At 33.6% G+C, this 23,775-nt stretch overlaps 1 protein-coding gene and 1 long non-coding RNA gene across 6 annotated transcripts in view; one reads left to right on the top strand and one right to left on the bottom strand.

Moving 5' to 3' along the window:
* The window catches only part of ERBB4 (erb-b2 receptor tyrosine kinase 4), a 1,144,263-nt gene that overhangs the window by 371,267 nt on the left and 749,221 nt on the right, over window positions 1–23,775 (bottom strand). For all 4 annotated transcript variants that reach the window (XM_060623387.3, XM_060623389.3, XM_060623384.3 and 1 more), the window contains exon 4: window positions 12,811–12,945. In XM_060623387.3, the coding sequence (XP_060479370.1) occupies window positions 12,811–12,945 (135 nt within the window). The remainder of the gene's footprint in view (window positions 1–12,810; window positions 12,946–23,775) is intronic.
* Window positions 1–23,775, top strand: part of LOC132671932 (uncharacterized) — a 47,992-nt gene that overhangs the window by 15,289 nt on the left and 8,928 nt on the right. For both annotated transcript variants that reach the window (XR_013557188.2, XR_013557189.2), the window contains 2 exons: window positions 6,954–7,014; window positions 20,880–21,134. This is a non-coding gene — a long non-coding RNA (uncharacterized LOC132671932). The remainder of the gene's footprint in view (window positions 1–6,953; window positions 7,015–20,879; window positions 21,135–23,775) is intronic.

Below are 23,775 nucleotides of genomic sequence, written 5' to 3'. Positions count from 1 at the left end.
TAAAATCAGGGTTTTATGTTCACAAAGTCAGCTATGGAATGATTTCACTCATATGTAGAATTTAAGAAACAAAGCAAATGAGTAAAGGGGGAAAAAGAGAGAGAGGCAAACCGAGAAACAGACTTTATAGAGAACAAACTGGTGGATACCAGATGGGACACGGGTGGGGGGGGTGGGCTAGACAGGTGGTGGGGATTAAGGAGGGTACTTGTTGTGATGAGCACTTGGTAATGTATGGAAATGCTAAATTATTATAGTATACACCTGAAACTAATAGAACACTGTATGTTAACTAATTGGAATTAAAATTAAAAAAAAAATCAACTATGGAATGTTTTACAAATCTCTTTTACATTAATCAGATACTTGTTATTTGAATCAATGAGTCTCTTCCTTTGTGAAAATTTAAGTCAGTTTTACCAATCTATCATTTCAACACCTACAGCTAATTCTGCCAGGTTTAGAATTATTTGCACAGCCTCATACAGCAGGATGACTTAAAACTCTGGGGGTACCTGGGTGACTCAGTCATTTGAGGCTCCGACTCTTGATTTTGGCTCAAGTCATGATCACAAGGTCATAGGACTGAGCCCCACATTGAGCCCCCTGTTGGGATCTGTGCTAAGCATGCAATCTCTTAAGATTTTCTCTCTCTCTCTCTCTCTCTCTCTCTCTCTCTCTCTCTCTCTATCTATCTCAACATATCTCAAAATTTACCATCTTAACCATTTTTTTTAAAGTTTATTTATTTTGAGAAATAGAGAGAGGGAGGGGCAGAGAGAGAGAGAAAGAGAGGGAATCCTAAGTACAGAGCCAGACAAAGGCTCAATCCCACAAGCTATGACATCATGACCTGAGCTGAAATCAAGAGCTGGACACTCAACCAACTGAGCCACCCAGCACCCCTCACGTTAACCACTTTAGTTGTATAGTTCAGTAGTAGTTACTGTATTCACATTATTTTTGCAACAGTCAACACCATCTATTCCAATAACTCTTTTCGTCTTCTAAAACTAAAATAATTTACTTATTAACAAAATCTCCCCATTCTCCCCTCCCTCTCTAGCCCCTTAAAATCACCACTGTTTTCTATCTTTATGATTTTGACTATTCTAAGTATCACATATAAGTGAAATCATACAGCATTTGTCTCTTTATGACTGGATTATTTTACTTAGTATACTGCCCTCAAAGTTCATCCATGTTGAACATTCTTGGCATAATGCCAGAATTTTTCTTCCTTTTTAAGGCATAATAATATTCCACTGCATGTATATATCACATTTTGCATATCCATTCATCCATCCATAAACATTTTGAAAACATTTGTTTTGATTAGATTATGTGGACTAGATTTCTTTGATTGCCATCCAATTTAAACAGTGTGTGTAGCTCTTACTTTTTTTTCAAAGTGTGTAACTGAAAGATGCCTTCCAGTTACAAGAATCTCCAATTCCCAAAACTCACCATTTCAAAAAAATGTTAGGAGTTACACTTTCAAAGAAAATCTGATAATTATGATTCCTTGGCCTTTCTCCATTCTGTCTGAACAGTGTGAAAACTTTCTTCATAATACCAGCAATTTTTATTTAAGTAATGGTATATATTTTCAATTAAAATTCATATAGTGAAAAGTCTTATTAAAATTTGTTCTAAAATAAGCTTCAGAGAAACAACAAAATATGAAGGCTGTCCCTAACTGGACAATTTGAACCCCATGACCTTCTATTTATGAAATTTTAATCTCTTCAACATTCAGTAGAAGACAACGAGTTCTTATTACTAAAAATTTAAGACACCAAGGCTCTGATTGTCCCTAAATATGACTCTTAATACCTACCTTACAGAATTTCTTCAAGAATTAGAAATAAGATTCTGTAAGTGCCTATGATCCATAAGGCCTAGAAGGTCACAGGTGCTTAGAGCATTGTGATTGCTATTGTTGCAATTAGTGACAAAAATCTCACATGACAGAGAGCTACATATTCTCTAAGAGGGGACCATACGTTTGTCAGTTGGCTCATTTGCAGCAAAACTCATCATATGTTCTCTGGCAATTTTGAATCTGCATGTGGTCTGAAATACAGACTTTTCTAATTATTTTATTAGCATAGACATCCTCTACCAAGCCAGTGCTACCTATACTTGTACCCAGATTCAACTGGAGAATTTTGACGATGGGTAGATTCCCATCCCTGAACCAGACTTACTGAAGGAGAATCTCTGGGAGTAGATTCTGATGCATGTCCAACTTTGGAAACTCTTAATCTACTTATTTCTGGACATAGAGAACGTTGTTCTTTTCTAATGCCACACAATACTTCTCCTGTCACTTTACATAATAATTTTTCTTCCAACAGGCTATGGTCATAAAGATTTATTTGAAGGTAGAAAACTAAACCTTCTTAAGAGTTAGAGCAGTATGTCTGTGGGGTACAGAGAGTTTGATCTTTGAGGTGGAAACAGTTCACTCGGAGAGGGACCATTTGATTAAGTCTTTTAGTCAAATAAAGGTAACATCTATCCAACATTCTTGAGGAAATCTTTAGTGCAAGAAGTTAACATGAATGCAGAACCTAAGGGATACTATATAATAATGTAAATGACAAATGTTAGCAGAATATGACCCTGAAGAGTCAGATATTTTCCCTGTATACATTCTGTGTTAAATTGCCCTGTTCTTAGTTTGTTCTTTATTGAGTTGTGTGTGTATATGTGTGTTTTATTCAGCATTTACCCGGAGGAGACAAGGGGCAAAACCAGTTCATACCATGCATGATGTGTAAGCTTAATTTTCTCTTTGCATTGTCATAGAGAGAAATGATCCGCACTGGACTGGGCAGAGCCCAGCCTTTACCTCTACAGGATTCTGATGTTCACACATGGCAGCAGCATATACAACAGACTGTCAGATTTTCTAGAATTTTCAGACCTTGTTGTTGAATATAGCCATTACTAAATATTAAATTACATAAACCCACAGTTAAATTTTATTGAAACAAAGGTAATAAATATAAACTTAAAATTCACTATTTCCTGATTAGTTATTTACATGATTACACAATTACATGATTAATTATTTACATGATTGAGTTTATTTACATCTGTTGAATCTATGTGGTGGAAACACTACATAATGGTATACTCACTGGGCATCTCTTCCAAAATCTACATCGATTGCTTAAAAGGGAGAATGTTAAGAATGTTTACACCATGGGAATTAGCAACTCCTTAAATTGGGGTGTTACTCCTCTACTTTTTGAAAAGTTGTTATTAAACATTTACTAGCACTCCACCGACATGGTATTATTTTAGACTGAAGAAGCACTGCTTTGGGAAATGCACTATTAAAACTTTTCTAAGGAAGCCACGCTATGTATATTCTCTGTTTGAAGTGAGCATTTCCTTATGTACAAACTGATGTTTCCTCTAGTTTAAAAGCAGAGAATGAAATGAGCCTCTGCCTTGAGAAGGGAAAAAAAGGCTAGGGGGAAACAAAGGAGTCAATCCTTAAGGTTTGGAAATGGTGCGAAGGTCTCAGTAGTGAGGAATATCCTGACTTCATAAGCAGGAACACAAAGTCAAGTTTGGTCTTCTCTGCAACCCCCCACCAAATAACCATTATTATTATTAACAAATGCTAATAACTAGTCTCCTTTATGCTTTGAGGAAATTGGGAATGCAGTGGGTCCTAAGAGCAGCTAAGGGAGAGCCAAGCACAGTTGTGTGGTTATTGGAATCATTGGTAGCAGAGGCTGGAGTTGGCAGTAAGAGGATAAGGGCAGAGAAGAGAGGCTATGGAATTTGTCCCAGATTTTAGGTGGTTTATATGTAAAAGGAAAGTAGAAATTAATTTATAATCACAAACTTTGAGACCAATGTATATCTATGTAAGTATGTGGATGTGTGTGGATACATATACTTTATGTATATATTTATTATGTACAAACACCTATATATATATATATATATATATATATATATATACATATATACATATATATATAGGGACTGAGCTGAGCTAAGAAAGGTATATTATGGGAAAAATCTTCTGTTCTGCCTCTTGGGGTTGAGGTACTGACTTCTTTAATTGTATATATAACACCTAATTAAAATTTTGATTTTAGAAGAAGCTATTCCATATGATGAAAATAAAGATCTGTCATGAAAAATCTATTCAAAAAGTAAAGCAATGCACTTTTACCCTAAGAAGCTAAGGAACACAACAAAAAACAAAAAAACAACCAAACAAATAAAAACCAAGCTAGCAGGTATGCTGTGCTTCCATCTTATAATGAATTTTCTTACATAAAATTTATCCTGGAGTGAGTTTCAGTCAACCTGGAAATTGTCTTTCTATAAATGTATCAATAAAGGCCTTCTCTGATATGGGTCCTTGACAAGTCCTAACTCTTTCATTTACAGTATTGAAAAACTTTTTCATTTACAGTATTAAAAGAGCAAGCTACCACTTGCTTTTATATTTTAAATACATTCCTAAATTATTTCATTCTTATTGCCAATATTTTGTTTAGAATAATTGATTTAAATTCATAAAGTATCTTTAAGTCTTTTGTTTTTTGTTTTATTAGATTCTTGAAGAATTTATTTTATAAATTATTTTGAAAACAAATCTTTTAGGTTTATATGAGTTCATTTATCTTTTCTGGTTTTCACATTTTTCTATTTCCATCATTAAAACTTTTTTTTAAAATCATTTAAAACAGTGCACATGACTTATTTCAATAAAATGCATTTATGTAAAAGTGGATCTGTGCATATATAATACATGGAAACTGAAGCTGTACTGAATTGCACCATGGATAATTTTTCTTGCTATTTTTGTTTTCTACTCTACCACAAAATTCCAGGCTTAGAAGAATGCATCTATTTTATATAAACATTTTAAGATTGAAGGAGTAACAGAAGTTGATAAATTAAAATCAGGTTTAATTCTACTGTATCTTGATATTTAATTATTTTCTAGTTCAAGACAGTTTACGTACATGGGACACAGCACTCAGTATTAGGAGTGGGCAGTCATTAGGATGGGGGAGAGTCATTAAAAGAAAAAATATAGTTTTAAGTGTTACTAATTTTTTTTTAAGTTTTACTAATGGTTTTAAAGCAGGTAGATTATCTGGCTTAAACAAACAGAATTATGGGGCACCTGGGTGGCTCAGTCGGTTAAGCGGCCGACTTCGGCTCAGGTCATGATCTCATGGTGCATGAGTTCGAGCCCCGTGTTGGGCTCTGTGCTGACAGCTCAGAGCCTGGAGCCTGTTTCAAATTCTGTGTCTCCCTCTCTCTGACCCTCCCCCGTTGATGCTCTGTCTCTCTCTGTCTCAAAAATAAATAAACATTAAAAAAATTAAACAAAAAAACAAAAAAACAAATGGAATTATGTTAATAAATATAATGCTTTTATGAATTTGCCAATTCCCCCACATTTGTACCTCTGTCATAGGTGATGCAGGTATCCCACACTTTCCAAAAGTTCACAATAGGCCACTTCACTTTTGTGAAGACCTACATTAGTACTTGTTTGTTATCCGAAAGAAATGGAAGAGGATTTTCACTTTCACAAAAAAAGGCATTGCTGCACTAACACTGGTCTTTTGGAAAAGCGAGCAACATAATATAACCTTTTGGACAGTGGGGGACACTCTTTACTTTAGGCCATTTTGGTTTGAAAAGTTTCATAGGAGCTTTCTACTTCTGCACAGTGGGGGACACCTGTATTTGGTTTTGGAAAGCAATTTGAGAATGAGTGGTACATCTGGTGTAAGCTAAAGAAAAGATTGTAGGATCTGGAACATCCGAGGTTTCTTCTTTTTGGTGCCTCAGTGAGCTCAGGCTATAAAATACTGTATTCTGCTTAGACACATGAGAAACAGAAACAAAATAAAATGTTAACTAATATATAATAAAAATGTAACTCACATGTTATAAAATTATTTCTGTCCACATATGGTTAATTCATATGGAAACACAAATCATAACTGGAAGTCGCTTTCTTCCTTTATCATAAGAAATAGCTCAGATTTTAACACACAGCAAATTATTTATTCCTCATAATAGTCCTATGAAGTTGATATATTAGTTTCTGGCCAAAAACCTATGCGTGATCTTTCAAGCCTGACCACAGGCTTACCCTGGCAGGTCTCACAACAGAAAGCTGCCCTATCCACACCAGACTTGGTACACAGCTAATGCACTGTGGTCTCTGAATTCAGGGCAAACTCAGGGTTTCCTAACGAGCCATGCTCTTAAGCATAGCTACATTTCTAGATCAGTTGCCTCCATTGGATGCCTCCATTTATCCAATGTCTTTGACAGAGGCTCTCCTCAGGTGCCTTTGCTGGAAAGTCCTTACATGGGCCGGAGGGAACATTTAAGATGCTTTTTCTTTACTCTGATTCACTACTCAGAACTTTTCCACTCAGCTTTTTTTCTGCTGCCTCAAACCTACCCTCTGGCTTCTAAATCCATAAAACTTTAGGAGCTTTTGTTTGGGGCTCCCTCAGCAGTGAGACAATTCCCCTTGTCTGTGCTGACCAGTCTGATCCACCTGACCCTGACCTGGAGCTGTTCCATGGGGAAAAATGGACAGTGGAAGACCTGGTGCTTTCTCCAGTTTAGCCACTTGCTTATGCTACTGCAATAGGGGACTGAAAGGTTGACTGTTACCTTCTTATTGGTTCTTTGTCTTAATCAACCACCCTGAAACCTACCAGCTCAGCTCAGCTCTTGACACTCGTATTTAATAGATGCAAAAATGGAGGTACTGAGAGCACAAGTGACTTGCCCGAGCTCACTTGGGCAGTGCAAGGTTCCCAACAAGTCCATTTGGAGCCATTCTCTTAACCACACAATTTTCTTCCAGACAAATATTATTGTCTATTTTTCCATATTCATGTTCTGATATACTCTCATTTGCTTAATTTTTCTAGGGCAACTAATTTCCATCATTTCGACATTCTGTGGTGATGGGAGTTATTAGAAGTACTCCAAGTAAGTGAAACGTCATTTACTATTAGTTAGTTTGTTTGTTTGTTTGTTTAGCTCTGAAGGTAGTTTATTTAATAAGCCCTGTTGACAAACCTATCCAAGACTGTTAGAATGTTAGGTACGTCTTGCTAGGGATTCCTATAATAAAAAAGATACTCTCTCCCTTACCTTGCTGAAATTTATGTCAACATACCTCAAGTATTTTTGGAAAATACAATTTGGTTGTAATTACTCCTAAATCTCATATTTTTAAAGGATTGGTATCATTTAAAAATTTCTTTTCTAGACACTCAAACCTTTCCTTCATTATTCCAATTATAGTGCAAAGGTTATGTTGCTAAAGGTTATGTTGAAAAAAAGCCAGGTTTCTCTTGAAAAGATTTTGCTTTTTTACATTAAGAATTGGTACTATACAAAAAGACCAAAGCTTTATTGAAAAATAATTTACAAAATATCACTGAAGAATCAAATATTCTTAAATTCTTGGTCAAAATTGTGTGATTTGTGGATTTACCAGCCCTACACAAATTAGGTTCTTTACACCAAAGGAAAAGTACACATATATATGTCTTATATACATATATATATATGTGTCATATATATATATATATATATATATATGTCATATATATATGTATATATATATATGACACATATATGTCTTATAAATATAATAAAATATACATATAACATAAATATAATATAAATAGTATAACATATATAGTTATAAATTCTATTTATTTATTTATTTATTTATTTATTTATATTTTGAGAGAGAGAGAGAGAGAGAGAGAGCACAAGCAGGGGAGAAGCACAGAAAGAGAGAGAGATAATCTCAGCCAGGCTCTGCATTCTTAGCACAGAGCCTAATACAGGCTTGATCTCACAAATGGTGAGATCATGATGTGAGCCAAAATCAAGAGTTGGACTTTTAACCAACTGAACCATCAGGCACCCCTATAATTATATAGTTTTAAATTAAATTAAGCACACAGATGTAGGTTGCCATTTTTACCTGAAAAAGACTTAAAATGAATAAGCTACGTATCTATGGATTATAACTTTTACTTCACATCCATTCTTGTACATATGATGAACAGAAGAAATTATTACTTAGATTCATCTGATTTTCTGATTATGAATTGATTGTTTCATTTAGTTATCCATTTATTCAGTATAAAACTTTTATCCATCCATTATGTGCTAAAACAGAGGACAAAATGATGATCTGGGCCTTGTCCTATAGGACTTTCATTTTAGAGTGAGACAGAATGGAAGGATTTAGCCCTGCTCTTTATGCAGTTATGTGGGAAAAGTTACCTAATCCAGCCTGTAGAAGAGAACACTTCTTAGAAGGGGTAACAATTGATAAGTGTGATGCGTATAAGCAAAATTTAGTCTGGCAGACAGAAAAGCAAAGGCAGTACAGACAAAGAAATTATAAGAACTCATTCCATTGAGGGGAGAAATAAGCAGGAATCTGCTAAAATCTCCAAGCCTCTGGTTTTATTAAGAACTGACCCCACATTAGTCAGTTGCAGTGACAGGGTTTTTAGACAGGGTCATAGTTAGATATCCATTAAACAGTGCTCTTGGTAGCACTTTCTCAGGTGGATTTGTCAAAATTGGAGGCAAGGAGAATAGTTAAAGACAGGTGGCCTCTTAACGAGGAGGCCTGGGGCCCCTAAAGGGCTTATGCATGGAATTTAGGAGGTCCATGAACATGAATGAGGAATTGTCACATTATTATTCACATTAATCTCTTATTAAATATATGATTTTCATCAATTATAAATATAAGGTCCTGATAATATGGGCAGTGCCAACCACACTGCGACCAATAGAAACTAAAGATGCATTCATACTCTATTCTGGTACTTAGCAGTATCATAAAAGCTCCCTTTCTTTCTTTCTTTCTTTCTTTCTTTCTTCTTGCTTGCTTTTCTTTCTTTACCTCTTTCTCTATTTTTAATTATAGTAAAAACAGACAACATAACATCTACTCTCATAACCATTTTTAAGTGTGCAACTCAGTAGTGTTAAGTATATGTACATTGTTGTGCAATAGATCTACAAAACTTTTTCATCTTACAACACTGAAACTCTATACTCATTAAACAGAAATTCCCCATTTCCCAATTCTCCCAGCTCCTGGTAACCACCATTCTTCTTTCAGTTTGTATGAATTTGACTACTTTAGATACCTCATATAAGTGGACATACAGTCTTTTTGTGACTGGCTTATTTTGCATAGCCAAATGTCATCAAGGTTCACCCATGTTGTAACATGTCATAATTTTCTTACTTTTTTAAGGCTGAATAATGTTCCAATGTGTGTGTGTATACACACACACACACACACACACACACACACACCGCATTTTGTTCATGCATTCTTTCATTAGTGAACATTGGGGTGCTACTATAAATATGCATGTGCAAATATTGCTCTGAGACTGCTTTCAATTCTTTAAATATATACCAAGAAGTAGAGTTGCTGGATAATATAGTAGTTCTATTTTTCATTTTTGAGGAACTACCATACTATTTTCCATTGCTATTTTACAACTTTAAAATCCCACCAACAGTGTACAGAGGTTTCAGATTCTTCAAACATCTTCACCAAGACTTGTCACTTTCTACTATTTTGATAATAGTCATTCTAATGGGTATAATGTGATATCTCATGGTTATGATTTAGATTTCAAATCAATGTGATATTGAACATCTTTCCATATTGTTGTTGGCCATTTGTATCTCATCTTTGGAGAAATGCTATTTCAACTGCATGCCCATTTCTGAACCAGGTTGTTTTTGTTACTGAGTTGTAAAAGTTCTTTATATATTCTGGATATTAACCCCTTATCAAATATATAACTTGTAAATTTTTTTCCCATTCTGTAAGTTGCCTTTGACTTTGTTGATTGCATCCTTTGATGCGCAGAAGTTTTTAAGTTTTATGTAGCCCCGTTTTTTTCTATTTTGCTTTTGTTGTCTTTGCTTTTGGTGGCAGCTGTAAGAATCATTGTCAAATTCAATGCCATGAAGCTTTTCCTCTATGTTTTCTTCTAGGATTTTTATGGTTTATGGTCTTATGTTTAGGTCTTTAATTCATTTTGAGTTAATTTCTTATATATAGTGTCAGGTAAAAGTCTTACTTCAATACTGTACATGGGAATATCCAATTTTTCCAACACCACTTGTTAAAGTGACTGTCCTTTTTAAAGTAATATTTAGGCCTATCACTGCTTCACAACTACATTGCCTGTTAATCCTGCTGTTAGAATTTTTTTTATTTAATGTACTAATGAAGAAGCATATTACCATATCACATATTTATTTTTAAGTATGTTGATAAATGTGTTTCAGTATAATTCATTTCCCTTGTATGTAATATTTTAAAATGTATTTTATAAACATATTGGTTTTATGCATTTATGATATATAATGTTTATTCTTTGCCTATTTATTAGTTTAAACATATTGTAAGAAGGGAGCTATTGATTTCACCAGACTACACAGGGTTTGTAGCCGCAAAACTTATTAAGAATTCAGATTGTTTCAGTAACTCAGACAATGGATGAAGTCTGAACTAGAGCAATGGCAATAAGAAACACGTAAAATCAAGAAATAGACAAATTCAGTATGACTTAACGATTAAATCGATGCCATGACCGATGAGCAGGCGAAGTCCATAATGACCACCAGATTTTTAACTTGGGTGGTATGTAGTTCTGGGAGTCATCAGTGCAGAGGTTTGCATTTAAAACCATGAGAGTAGGGGCGCCTGGGTGGCGCAGTCGGTTAAGCGTCCGACTTCAGCCAGGTCACGATCTCGCGGTCCGTGAGTTCGAGCCCCGCGTCAGGCTCTGGGCTGATGGCTTGGAGCCTGTTTCCGATTCTGTGTCTCCCTCTCTCTCTGCCCCTCCCCCGTTCATGCTCTGTCTCTCTCTGTCCCAAAAATAAATAAAAAACGTTGAAAAAAAAAAATTTTAAAACCATGAGAGTATCTGTCATCACCCATAGGGAGAAGGTAGAGGAAAAAATAGGCTACGTTGAAACCAATATTCAAAGATTAGCCAATTCTAATTATCAGCTATGGTGTCATGCAATATATTTAATGTATCAACAAATAAAACTAGTATGTAAAGAATAAAACATCAACAAGCATTTGGTGGTTAATTGTAAAGGACCATTTGTTATGACTCTACTCTGCATTTGTAATTTTTGCACCTGCAATTATATGCATGCAAGACAAATGCAGCTACAGTTGCCTAATTACAGGCACAACCATCCAAAATTGCCCACAAACAATAGCACAAAGATATGCCATCTGTGAAAGTGCAGGAACCCCCCAGACCTTTCCTGTTCTGCATCCTGTAAGGCTTCCCTGTGGCTTCTGTCTTGCCTGGGTTTCATTCTTTCCTGATCTCATACATGCAATTATAGGCTGGCCACTCTAATAAGCGAAGAGTCAGTAGGCCTTTCCTCTTCCCCAACCATTATGCTTCTCGCCCCCCTCCAAATATACAAAATGTACCATAGTATGAGCAGACTGAAAACAGAAGCCATTTCTAAAGCACATTATTTGCCTTGTTAGTATGAATAGATTCAATTTTTTATTCACATGTAATTGTACAAGGTAGGCAACTTGAACACTATAAAGATGAAATCTCATATAAATTTCTGCTCAAAAGTGACAAGAAAATTATTTTACTCTACTTTAAAAAAAGTTTTAGCCATTATTAAAAACACAGCTGTCAGTTTGGATCAAATATATTCCTATTTCCCCATTATATTATTAGGACAATCATGAAATTTAATAATTGTCCCTCGGAGCTTGATTTTCTACAAAAGTGTCATAACACAATCAGTACTATGGCAAATAATTATTGAACAGTGTGAAGATAGTTATGATTTCAGGCGGGAAATATAAAATAATAGATGAGAAATATAAAACCCAGGTTAACACTTGATAAAGATTCTGTTCTCATACAAATGTCAGTAGTAATAAATGTGGGGACCACACAGCCTGCTTTATGAAAATGAAACAGATTCTAGACAGAATAATTTTCTAAGATTTTAATGATATATTTCAAATATTACTTGCTTGTCATTTAATCATATTAAACACTCTGAATCTGATAAATCCTCTGTGATAGAAACACTGCACTTTGCGAATGGGAAATTGGATAGTTTATTAGGCTAATGACTAAAACCAGAATGTAACATATATCTCTTCTATGAAATCTGTATTTCTCCACTCTATTTAAGGTGCTTGGAATTGTTATACAGTATTACCATGAAGGTTTCAAGGGCAAATGGAGGCTTCGGAATTCTAAAATGTTCATCAGTGTTTTGTTGTTGTTGTTGTTGTTGTTTTAATTTAACATATTATAGTGAATAGGAAGTAATATTTTTCTTCTACCACATTTTTCTCTGTGGTACATGACTCACACAGAGAGTTGAAGCCAGAGTTCGACACCAGCCTTACGTTTATGGGCAATGGGGCATGTTTAAACATTTGGACATTAGAATACTTAGACATTACAAATATGGTAAAGTATTTAGACCTAGCAAAATAAGTCATGTTAAGAGAAGAATTTATAAAAGGGAAGTTAGCACTCTGAAAAGAGAGTTAACTAGAAGCAAAAGATTGTTCCATTATATATAACTGAACATTTCAATGTATGCGATCAAAATTCAAAATATTATTAATGACATGATAAACATTAGCTGTTTGTTTTTACAAGAAGTAGAAGAACATTTTGAGACATTCAAAAGGATAATGTTACTCACATCCTGAGCTACCGTTTGTTGACACCAGAGTCAAGTTGGAAGGCCACGGATTCCGAACAATATCTTGCCAATGAATTGTGTCTGTGTAACAAAGAAATTTGTTCTGGTCTACATAGACTCCACCATTAAGGATTTCTGTATTAAAACAAACAAACATATTTCTCGTCAAACTTTTTGTTGATGAAAAGAAAGTCAATAAAAGTTATTTATTCTTAAATGATTTTCAGTGTTAAATTAGAATTATCTTGTTAATAGCCAACATATTTTTTTTAAAGATCATTACTGGGTCACATAAATTGATTGCAGAAATTGGAAAAAAAAATGGAAAATACAGAGAAAAACAACCATCCATAACACAAATACTCAGAGAAACACTTCATAGTTTGGTATAGATACTCTCAGTCTCTTTCCTTTTTTTAATCCTCTGAACTTGGAATAACATGGCATGCAATATTTCAAAACGTACTAGTTTTGTCTAATATTAAGTGATGAGTATTTAATGCTAATTAAATATTATTCTACATTATTTCTAATGAGAATACAATATGCCAGAGCATAAAGTAAATAATATTTATTTAACTAATCCTCTTTTTTTGGTCATTTAACTCATCTGTCTCTCTTAAGAAAAAATTCTTTCAGTCAATGTGACATTGACGAGTCAGTAGGTAAGTGATTAAAACAAAATGAAAGCTAAAATTAATGTCTCAATCATAAAAATGTTCTTTGATCCTCTCAAATGGAATCAATAGAATTGCCAATTATTCTTTAAGAAGAACACAAAGCAAGACATAATGAAAACCCCATGGTTCACTGGAACAATGACAGGACCATAGGATAAAATTCATTAAAGCCAATTTTTACTTGATTCTCTATTTATCACTGGCTTTGATCAGCTAATTTGTTTCCCCTGAACGAAAAAAAAAAAAATGAAAAAGAAGTAGATATTCCCTCTGCAAATGCTAATCTTTTTTTGTGAAATACCATTCTTTTACTTGAAGAAATTGTTGGTTAGAAATACACATAACATCTTCCTACCCAATATTTACCACATCTTTCTCTCTTATCTCTTAAGAGAAATTATATTTGAGTCCATTAAACATTGCTACAAGTAACAAAAAACAGTTAACAATAGTTTATGTAGATAGGGAATGACTTTCTCACATAATAAGAAACCTATAGGAGGTAGTAGTGTCCAGAGTACCTACATCTGCTTTGGGTCCTGGTTTTTATTCATCCCAAGCCCAAAAAGGTTGCTGTATCTAAAAATGTCTGTGGGCACCTGGGTGGCTCAGTCAGTTAAGCTTCTGACTTGGACTCAGGTCATGATCTCATAGCTCCTTAGCCCAAGGCTCATGTCGGGCTGTCTGTTGTCAATGCAGAGCCTGCTTCAGATCCTCTGTCCCCAGTCTCTCTGCCCCTTCACCCCCATTCACTCTCTTTCTCTCTCAAAAATAAATATTAAAAAAAGGTGTCTATCTGAATTCAAGGTAAGATGAAAACAGAAGAGCAAGCAAGAGACATTCTTTTGATGAGATGCTCTCTCCAAGGATTATGTCTGCTTTTTATTGGTCAGAACAATATCCCCTGACCATTCCCACTGCAAGAGGTTGAGTGGACATATTGCTACTTGAACAAAACTTCAAGAAGCAGTATTAGTGAGGAAGGAGAGGGACATAAATATTGAGAAGGCAATCACTCTATTTTCCATAATGGCTTTGAAAAAAAAAAATCTTTCTTGTGCAGTATCCCAAGCAAAAATTGTAAGAGTCACGTTAAGCCAAAGAGGGTGATAAAAGAATGAAAGGAACACGTGACACCATAAGAGGGGTATTTGTAGAAGTGAGATGGGTGAGCACATCTCAATTGCCTTATTGCATTGCATGTATAAAATGCACCAAATTAATTTTGACATTGCCAGGCTTTCCACATTTAAAATCTCCTATTCTCATGATCAATCCTTTCACTGACTATTGGTTCCATTTTCTCAGGTGAGGAAAAAAAGGAAACAAAAAGAAATTAGATCATCTCTCCACTTCTAAAGCCCAGTTCATTATTTTTCATGACCTAACCATACAATCCTCATCAAAGTAGAAGGGAGATGTAAGACGTACAGAAGATTGTGAAATGGATTTCTACATTAATGTTTGGCATTAAGTTTCTATCTATAAAATGTGACGATCTAATACTAATAGCTTTCTCATGAGACATTAGGTGATGCTCTTCTGCTCTAGGAATAATTCTTCATTAGGTGACAAAGAAAGATTTTGACTGCTATCCAGGAAATGAAGGTTATTTTTCAGTTTACATTTGGAAAAGTTCTACTTTAAAAAGAAATGTGAAGAGAAAAGATAATAGCTCAAATATTGTAGAAAGAGTATATTTTTCAGGATTCACATTATAATTCAAACAGTTCATACTGAAGGAACACAATATCCATCTGTAACTTCCTATCTAAAAATATTCAAATAGAATCAGATTATATTATACTGAATAATAATCTCATCAAATCCCCTTCTTCAACAATATTAATCTGCTACCAATGTTGACATTTGTTTCTCAGAAATATTCCGCCCAAGAGCTTGGTTTTTACTTGGAAAAGTATTTAGAAAGGAAGCAATAATAATTCAAGTTTAATCTTTAATTAATCTTTAATAATAATTCAAGTTGAAATCTCAGACTAGGACTACAATCATGATCAACTTGGATAACACCCTAAATTCAAAACCAACCATCTGGTAACAATTCTGGTCAGGAAGATTTATAAATTTCTAGTATTTAATGATGTATTTATAAGGCACATATAGTCTGTTCGTGTATGTGTGTATTTTTCCTGAAAATAGTATTTTCCTTCATGCTTGGCTTAGATTGTATTCTGTTGGTGAGTGTCAAACACCACAATCAGAAAAATGTATATTTTACTGACATTTATAGCATAGTTTTAATGTATACTTTATCTTATATTTTCTTTTGATCAATTCAGTTACCTAAATATAGGATAGGAAATAATGTTAATATTGTACTTATTCATTGGTATAGTTTACATTGATTTTATAATGTTATACAATTTTTTAAACATTAATGTAATATGTTTTGTTGTGAAATATTAAATTGGATTTATTTCTGAACTAAGAAGATGCTAGGGGAATATACTGACCTGTAAGAAAGTTGTTAAGGACACAGATTATTTACTAGACAAAAGGGATCCCTAATGTTTTTGCCTTGGTTGACTACAAGCTGCATTTTTAGATTAGAAAGCGGGACAAGGATTAGAAAAACAAAGCTTGGTAAGACATTTATCCAGGAAGATACCAGAAGAATGTCTGATTATACTTTAGATTTCTTTGCCAACATACAAGAACAGCAGAGTTGTATACAAGTTCCACGAAAGGCTTATTGGACGGTACCATCTGTGTTACACCAAGAACTTCCCTTCCGTTAGAAGGGAATAAAGTAAGGAGTGCCTGGGTTGCTCAGCCAGCTAAGTGTCTGACTTCAGCTCAGGTCATGATCTCACTGGTTAGTGAGTTCAAGCCCCATGTCGGGCTCTGTGCTGACAGCTTGGAACCTGCGAGTTTTTGAGTCTGGACCTGCTTCAGATTCTGTATCTCCCTCTCTCTCTGCACCTCCCCCACTCTCTCTCTCTCTCTCTCTCTCTCTCTCACACACACACACACACACACTCCCTCTCTCTCTCTCTCTCTCTCTCAAATAAATAAATAAATAAACATTTAATAAATAATGCAACAAAGTGATTATTAAAATTTTAAACCATGACAAAAAAGAGGAATTCTAAGCAAGATAGAAAATGTTGTGCAAATGTATAATTTTCAAATAAAGATGCACAAAGCCTAGAAAAGTGAAAAGACATAAATAATGTTGAATAAATAAATGAGCTCAAGGTAAATCCCATTCCATTGTATTTGACTTCCATGGTAGGAAATATATCACAGAAAATTCAGAAAAAACACAAATAGATTCTTGGTCATTGCAATAATTGATAGAAAAAAAACTGGTATAATTTTTTTTTTAAATCATAGCCAGCAAGTTTACAAAACAGAACTGTGTCTTTTTAATAACTGCCACAATTGAATATCATAACATATGAAATTGATATTCTATGAAAAAGTATCATTTAATTATTTAAAAATTCATGTAAACACTTAAACAGTTTTGTGTCTCAAACATTTCCTACTAGATTAATGCATGCAAGTCAAGTAAAAAAAATTGAATCCTTTTGCAAATAGAATAAGTAAATTGTAATCCACATTACTCTCCAATATGTTGAATTTAACATATATAGTACATAATTTATATTTGAAATATTAGACTAAACTCCATGAAGGCAAGGGATATTTTTCAGTGCTGTATCTATATATATCAAACCTGAAGCAATAGCCAATCAACAAATATTTGTTAAATTGAACTTAAAAGATAAAAGTTACGTGGAATTTGCTACCAACATTGATCAATTAACTTCTGTTGTAGCTCTTAATTTTAAATTATATTCTGATCAGATCAAAGTAAAAATGGAAGTTATTTTTTTTTCCCATAAACACTACAGGTTATCTGAACTGGTTCTACATTTTCAGAGGTCATTTCTGTTTTGGTCTAAACTGTATCCCCAGTGTCGAGTAAAAAGCAGATACATGATAAATATTTGCTTCATGAAATAAGATATAATATCTTGATTACAGAAAACCATATTTGAGTAGGCCAATAAATATATAGTATCTTGAATATAGGGAAAATTAAAAATATAAATGTGAAGGTAGAGTTTTTGTAGGTTAAAAGATAAATAGCTTTTATTATATAAAATGTTTATAATTGATAATGTAAAAAATTATGCAAGTAGTATGTTTGATATTTTAAATCACAGTTAGTTACATTCATTGGTATCTCTAAACCTGTTCTGTGCATCAAATTCTATTATCATTTATCAAGTAAAAAATGATGGTTTTGAGCTATCCTGGACACACCAAATTTCCTGAAACCTGTGCAAATTATCTAGCCATATGTTACACAAAGTCTAAAAGCATGTTTTTATATTGAACTGTAAATCTACCTCATATGGTTCCTTAAATTATTTTTTAGAAAGGTGTAAAGTGCCAATATGACATTTTACAAAGGACATAAAGTACTTGCGTCTTAGCTTTCCAATCCATAAAGATTGTCCATTTGACTGACCATTACTTCCCTTGATTTCCCATTTGCATGAGTCTAATGAAGAAGGAAATGTTTGTGTTATTTCAATAAGTTTTTCACATTCTTCATTTCTTTTCAAATGCTAGTTATTATAGTGAATTTGAGGATGAGTAACCATTAAGACAATCGTTGACATTTTGCAAATATATTCTCTCAAAAGAAAATGTGATAAAATACCAAATCATGGCTTTATTCCCCTTGCCTCTTTTGGAATAGCCTAATTGTGATGTAGCATCCCTGCTGAAAATACAGATTAATATGACCTCCTTACTTAGTTTAAGAAGTCGACAAAATTGCTTTGACCTCATGCACAATTTGCAACTATTTCATAAAATAAATAAGATTAATGTCTTTCTCTTTTTTTTTTACAAAATAAAGATGATAATTTTAAATGCAATTTGCCATATTCCACTATAGTCTACATGATTGGTATCAACAGTAAACATTTTACTTCTACTCACAAAGCTTCCAAAGATAATAGTATAAGAAAGTCAAATAAACAAGAAGGAAATATTTAACCTCAATCCCTGATTATACATCTAAATGCCTTATTTTGCATGGGCACAGATACAGGTCAACCTTAGAATTAAAATGATAATCAGAATAAATAAAGATTAGAGATAATGCACTTGTCTAATTACCATGGGAATGTCTGAATAATCCATATATCAGACTTATATTGCCTATCCAAACCAAAGGTCACAATCATGAAATCAAAATCCAAAGTGGCAAAAGTCCATTTTCCAAGATGAAGCTATAGGAAGAAGTCACTGGGTTTTTCAGACATAAAGCAATGTATCTTTCTCACTGTCATCACCTTACGCCACACAAGTCTGTTGGCAGATAATGATACAAAAGTAATATAGCTCACATCATCCACCTGTGATACTTAATACATCATCTCTGGAATGGACTTGGTCCAAAGATTCCCATATCTTTCTCAAACCCAGACCTTTCAGCTGGGAGCACAATGAATTGCTGCTACCCCACTGGGTCAGCCCTCAAGGTTCATTATTAATAAGCTGAGACTCTAAAGGCTAATGAGAAGCGGGTGCTTGAGGAGACAATGGCTCATTCATCATCAATCAAGCTTTGAAGTTTTTATACAGATGATTTAAGGAGAGTTGAAGTGTGCAAAATTGAAATGTCACATTTGTATTGGGAGTGGGGAGAGGGTGATAATGTAAATGAGTGATGTAACCTTCTGTATTTCAGCTCAATGATCAGAGTCAAAAGCTCATGGATGCGGATTCTGAATGAATGCTAGGAAGTAACAGTGGACAGTTTTTCGACCCAAGCAAGGCAATTTCAAAAGGAAATGATTAGATTCATTGGCTGAAAATCAGCTTAAAATAGAAAATAATAGCAAAAATATCTTGATTCCAATTGAATGGAGCTCAGTAATGCTCTCCAAAATGTTTCAGTGTATAATTTGTAGCTTTCATTATGTTTCAGCTCAAGTCCTAACTCCTCTGAGAAGTCCACTATGACTGTCTAGTTTTTGGAGGTTAACTACTTATAACACTGATTATCTGAACCACTCACTTAACAGAGCAAATACTCCCCACCTTCTTTATTCTTTTGTGTACTTGTCTTATCTCCCCTATTGTAAACCCCTAGAGGATAAGAACCGTGACATACATCTTTCTGTGGCATTAGTGCCAAAAAAGAAATAGAAATTCAAATGTTTTTGATAATTATAATGACAATCACAACATCTTGAGAACATGACTGACATTTGTAAAAAGTTGTTAGCTGCTGACTTGGTGGCATAATATAAGTGATATTTCCTCCTCATGTACTAGATAATGCTCACATTAGAAGTCACATAAAATGTTGAATAAAATTAGTGTAATTTTAATGTTTTAATTCTTCCTATCAGGGAAGTAGTAATCCACTTAAACTCACTGGAGTTCTCTGGAAAATTTTAAAAATAAATTTTGTCTTGTAACTGTCTTTGAATTACGAATAAGAGATTTGCTTCTCAAATTGTTCTCTAACTTCATTACATAATTCTGTTGTATGTGCCAACATGTTTAATATTTTTCCTCTAATAATTTCTCCCAAACCTGTACTCCCCCTGTTCCTTATTTCAGTTAAAATCAGAATAGCATGCTGTAAAAGTCAATTAGACTCCAAACTTGACACTTGTCATTAATTCATTCAACTCTATATTTAACTGGTCATGATATTCTATGTAAAATTTCTCATAATGTCTCTTGATTTATCCCATTCTTTTTACATCCACTGCTATTCCTTAATTCAGATTCTACCACCTCATACCAGATTAAACTTCTTCCTTCTAGATCACCCTCCCCACAAATTCATCTTGCATATCAGAGTCATAATACATTCTATACTACAGGTAGGTAGATACATATACTATATAAGTAAGTGGCTGGTCAGATAAGATAGATACATATGCTATAGGTAGGTGGCTGGGTAGATAGGTAGATGATAGATAAATCTATCTTCCACTTTCAGGGCTTTGAGTGCAAAGGCAATAACACTGAAACTAGATAACTGGGTAAAACTAAGTTCAAAATCTAGTTTTCTGTTTGCAAGATGTATGACCTTGAAGGCCTTTATGAAACTCAGTTCGCTCAACTCTATAATGGAAGTAATGGAAATACTGTACTCACAATATCAGTCACACAGTTGTTGATTATACTATACTTTATAATTAGTAATTACTTAAGTAGTTGTTTACTCATTGGTATAAACAAGAGTAGTTCTTTTTCTATGTATTCATATTAACTTTGTATTACTTAGTATTATATTTTAAAGAAGATAGAGATTTATTTATTTATTTAAATCTCTAATGTCTTTAAAATATAACATAACACTATTTACTTATTTATTTTCAGTTCATATAAAAGTCTGTCTTGGTGACTCAAAGCTATTATGGATAATTCACAGTCATCAGGGTCCCAGAATCCATTCCATCTTATTGCTCCACAATCTTTAATAAAAGAAGCATTTCTACCTGGTAACTCCCATGCAAAAGATGAAGGAAAGCATGAAGAATAGAGGATGAACACAGGTTGTCTCTTAAGGAAGGTCCGTGCAAAGAGTCACTGAACAAGGACTAATTCCGTACCTTCCTTGGGCCGAGCTGTTAGGTACGTGAATTTATTCATGAGTGGTCATATGATTAGCTAAACTTCATATATTGTTTAAAAGCGAGTCGGTGGTAATGGATGTTGGGACACAACAAGCAGTTTCTGTCATACTGACTCAAAAGAAAGCTCCCTGCATCTTCTGGATACTTATAAAACATAAATCTTGTAACTTCAACAAATATTTTTTTTCAAACTTTATCACTGAAGTATAACATATGTACACAGATGTACATATATCATATACAATGCATTTTTACAAACGGAACATACTTATGTAGCCAGCGCCCAGATCAAGAAATAGAATATTCCATCATCATAGAATCCTTCCTTACACTTTCTTCCTCACATCAGTCCCTCAAGGAATCTTTATCTTTCTTTCTTATCTGGCTCTACTTTGCTCAGCACTATGTTTACAAAATTCATCCACATTGTTCATTTTCATTGCTATTTGGTACTGAATGCTTTGTCCATTCTACACTGATGGACCTTTGAATACCTTCCACATTTGGGCTATTACGAATAGTGCTACTATTAACATCCTAGAATATGACTTTTGGTAATCATATGTACACATTTATACTGCATACATACTTAGAAATGTAATTGTTGGACCATAGTGACAATCAGTTTTCCAAAGTACTTTTTACCAATTTATATTCCCCTCAGTAGTGTTTGAGCAATATACTTGCTTCTTAATCTTGTCAACCCCTATTTCTTTTCTTTCTTTTTTCTTGTTCCCCACCACCACCCCCCACACCCGCCATGGTAGTCATTCTGATTGGTGTGATGTGGTATCACTTTAATTTTCACTTCCCCAATTATTAATTTAGTCTCAAATATTATTTTTAAAGTGTGGTTTTCATGTAAGAGGTTGTTGTTTACTTGAGGAAGGGTCTTTCAATGGTGAAACACTGTGTGTAAGTGAAACACTTTCACAAATGTGAAACACTTTGTGTTTCCACAAAGCACTGTGGAAAACCTGATCTCTATTTGAGGTTATTAACAAACAACTGAGTAAATTAACATACCAGATGCTCCCCTCCTAACTATTTGGCTTTTTGTTGGGGAATGTGACTCAATGTTTTGAAAATAATACTTTAAGATATATTAGAAAATATATTAAAACTATACCAATAATTATGTAAACAAAGAAAAAAGTATGAATTCTGAAAGATGAATGAAAAATTCAAAGTAAATATCTCTTTGATAAAGATGAACATAATCAAAGGTATATAAAAAGACTGAGAAATTCATTATCTTTTGATCTGTACATAAAGATCAAATATTTTTATTCCTCTATCTACTGGAAAACCCTCATTACAGACAACAATCCTCTTAAATAACTGCTCCAAGTTTCCAGAAAATGTAATAGCTTCAGTAGAACAAATCAGTAGAGTTCAATGTTTTCATTACCAATAAGAGGGAAAGTCATATTAGTACCCAGAAATGATTTGTCCCTTTTATTTATAGGCTTTAATACAATAAGCCTGGGATATGCTGCAAGGTCACTTTCAAATATCTCACCTACAATATTAGTTTGTATAGTTTTAATAATTCTTCTCACAATGTGTGATTTCCTCACTACTTCTTTAGAGTATTTCAGAAAAGTATAATTGTCCAGATGACAGTAATGACAAATAATATTGTTATGTATATTTGTTGCTGGCAAGCTAAGACTTGAAATAAAAGGTAAAGAAAGAGAAAGAAGAATGACTTAATCTTGTAAAATGATTATAATATTATTTCAAACATCAGGATTTTTTAAAGGCTATATTAAAATACTAAAAATATCAAATACATAGCTTGGAGACCTGGGTGTCCTTGCTAAAAGGTCTATTTGTTAAAGTGATGTTAAAAATAATAAATAAAAACACCATTTTACAAAATAAGAAAGTAAATAAGTCACAAAATAAGATTTACCAGAAGCTGATACTATAACACTTTAAAAACTCACATTTATGTCTAAATCAAATTAAGTCGATTTTTTAAAATAGAGTTTTAATCTGGAGAAAATTAGGAAAAAATGATTAAAGAGGAGTATCATTTTATAAAGCATTGGTTTCAAAATGTGAAATATCAAATAGCATGGCAAAACACAGAAATATCTTTGTACTTAGATTAGTTTGTATGAAGTTTTAAATTATTATACATTACATGCAGTCAACTACATGAATCTTAAGCTCTCTGTTTTACAGATGCATGCATACAGTGTTTGTACATCTATATCCATGTAACCGCAACCCAGATAAGGACACAGAAAATTGCTGCCACTTCAAAAATTTTCCCTTACTCCTTCCCAATCAAGCCCCCAAAGCCACTGTTCTGACTTCCATCACCATAGATTACTTTTGCCTGTGTATTAAGCTTATACAAGTGGAATCATGCACTACATATTTTTTCTTGCCTTCTTTTATTCAAAATAATGTTTTTGAGACTATTTATGCTGTTGCCTGTACTAGTAATTTGTTCATTTTTATTGTCTACTGTTCTATTATATGAATATGCCACAATTTATTTATAGATTAGTTAATTTTTTAAGCACATCTTTGTTATTTTTTTTTACCTGTGTGATTTCAGACATGTTACAGTTTCTTTTCTACTATCTATAAAATAGGAACAATAATATTTACTTTGCTTGGTT

Source organism: Panthera onca, chromosome C1 (genome assembly GCF_046562875.1).
Source record: "Panthera onca isolate mPanOnc1 chromosome C1, mPanOnc1 haplotype 2, whole genome shotgun sequence".
Taxonomy (NCBI): domain Eukaryota; kingdom Metazoa; phylum Chordata; class Mammalia; order Carnivora; family Felidae; genus Panthera; species Panthera onca.
Note: the sequence above shows the minus strand (reverse complement) of the source record. Positions and strands in the feature narration are given on the sequence as shown.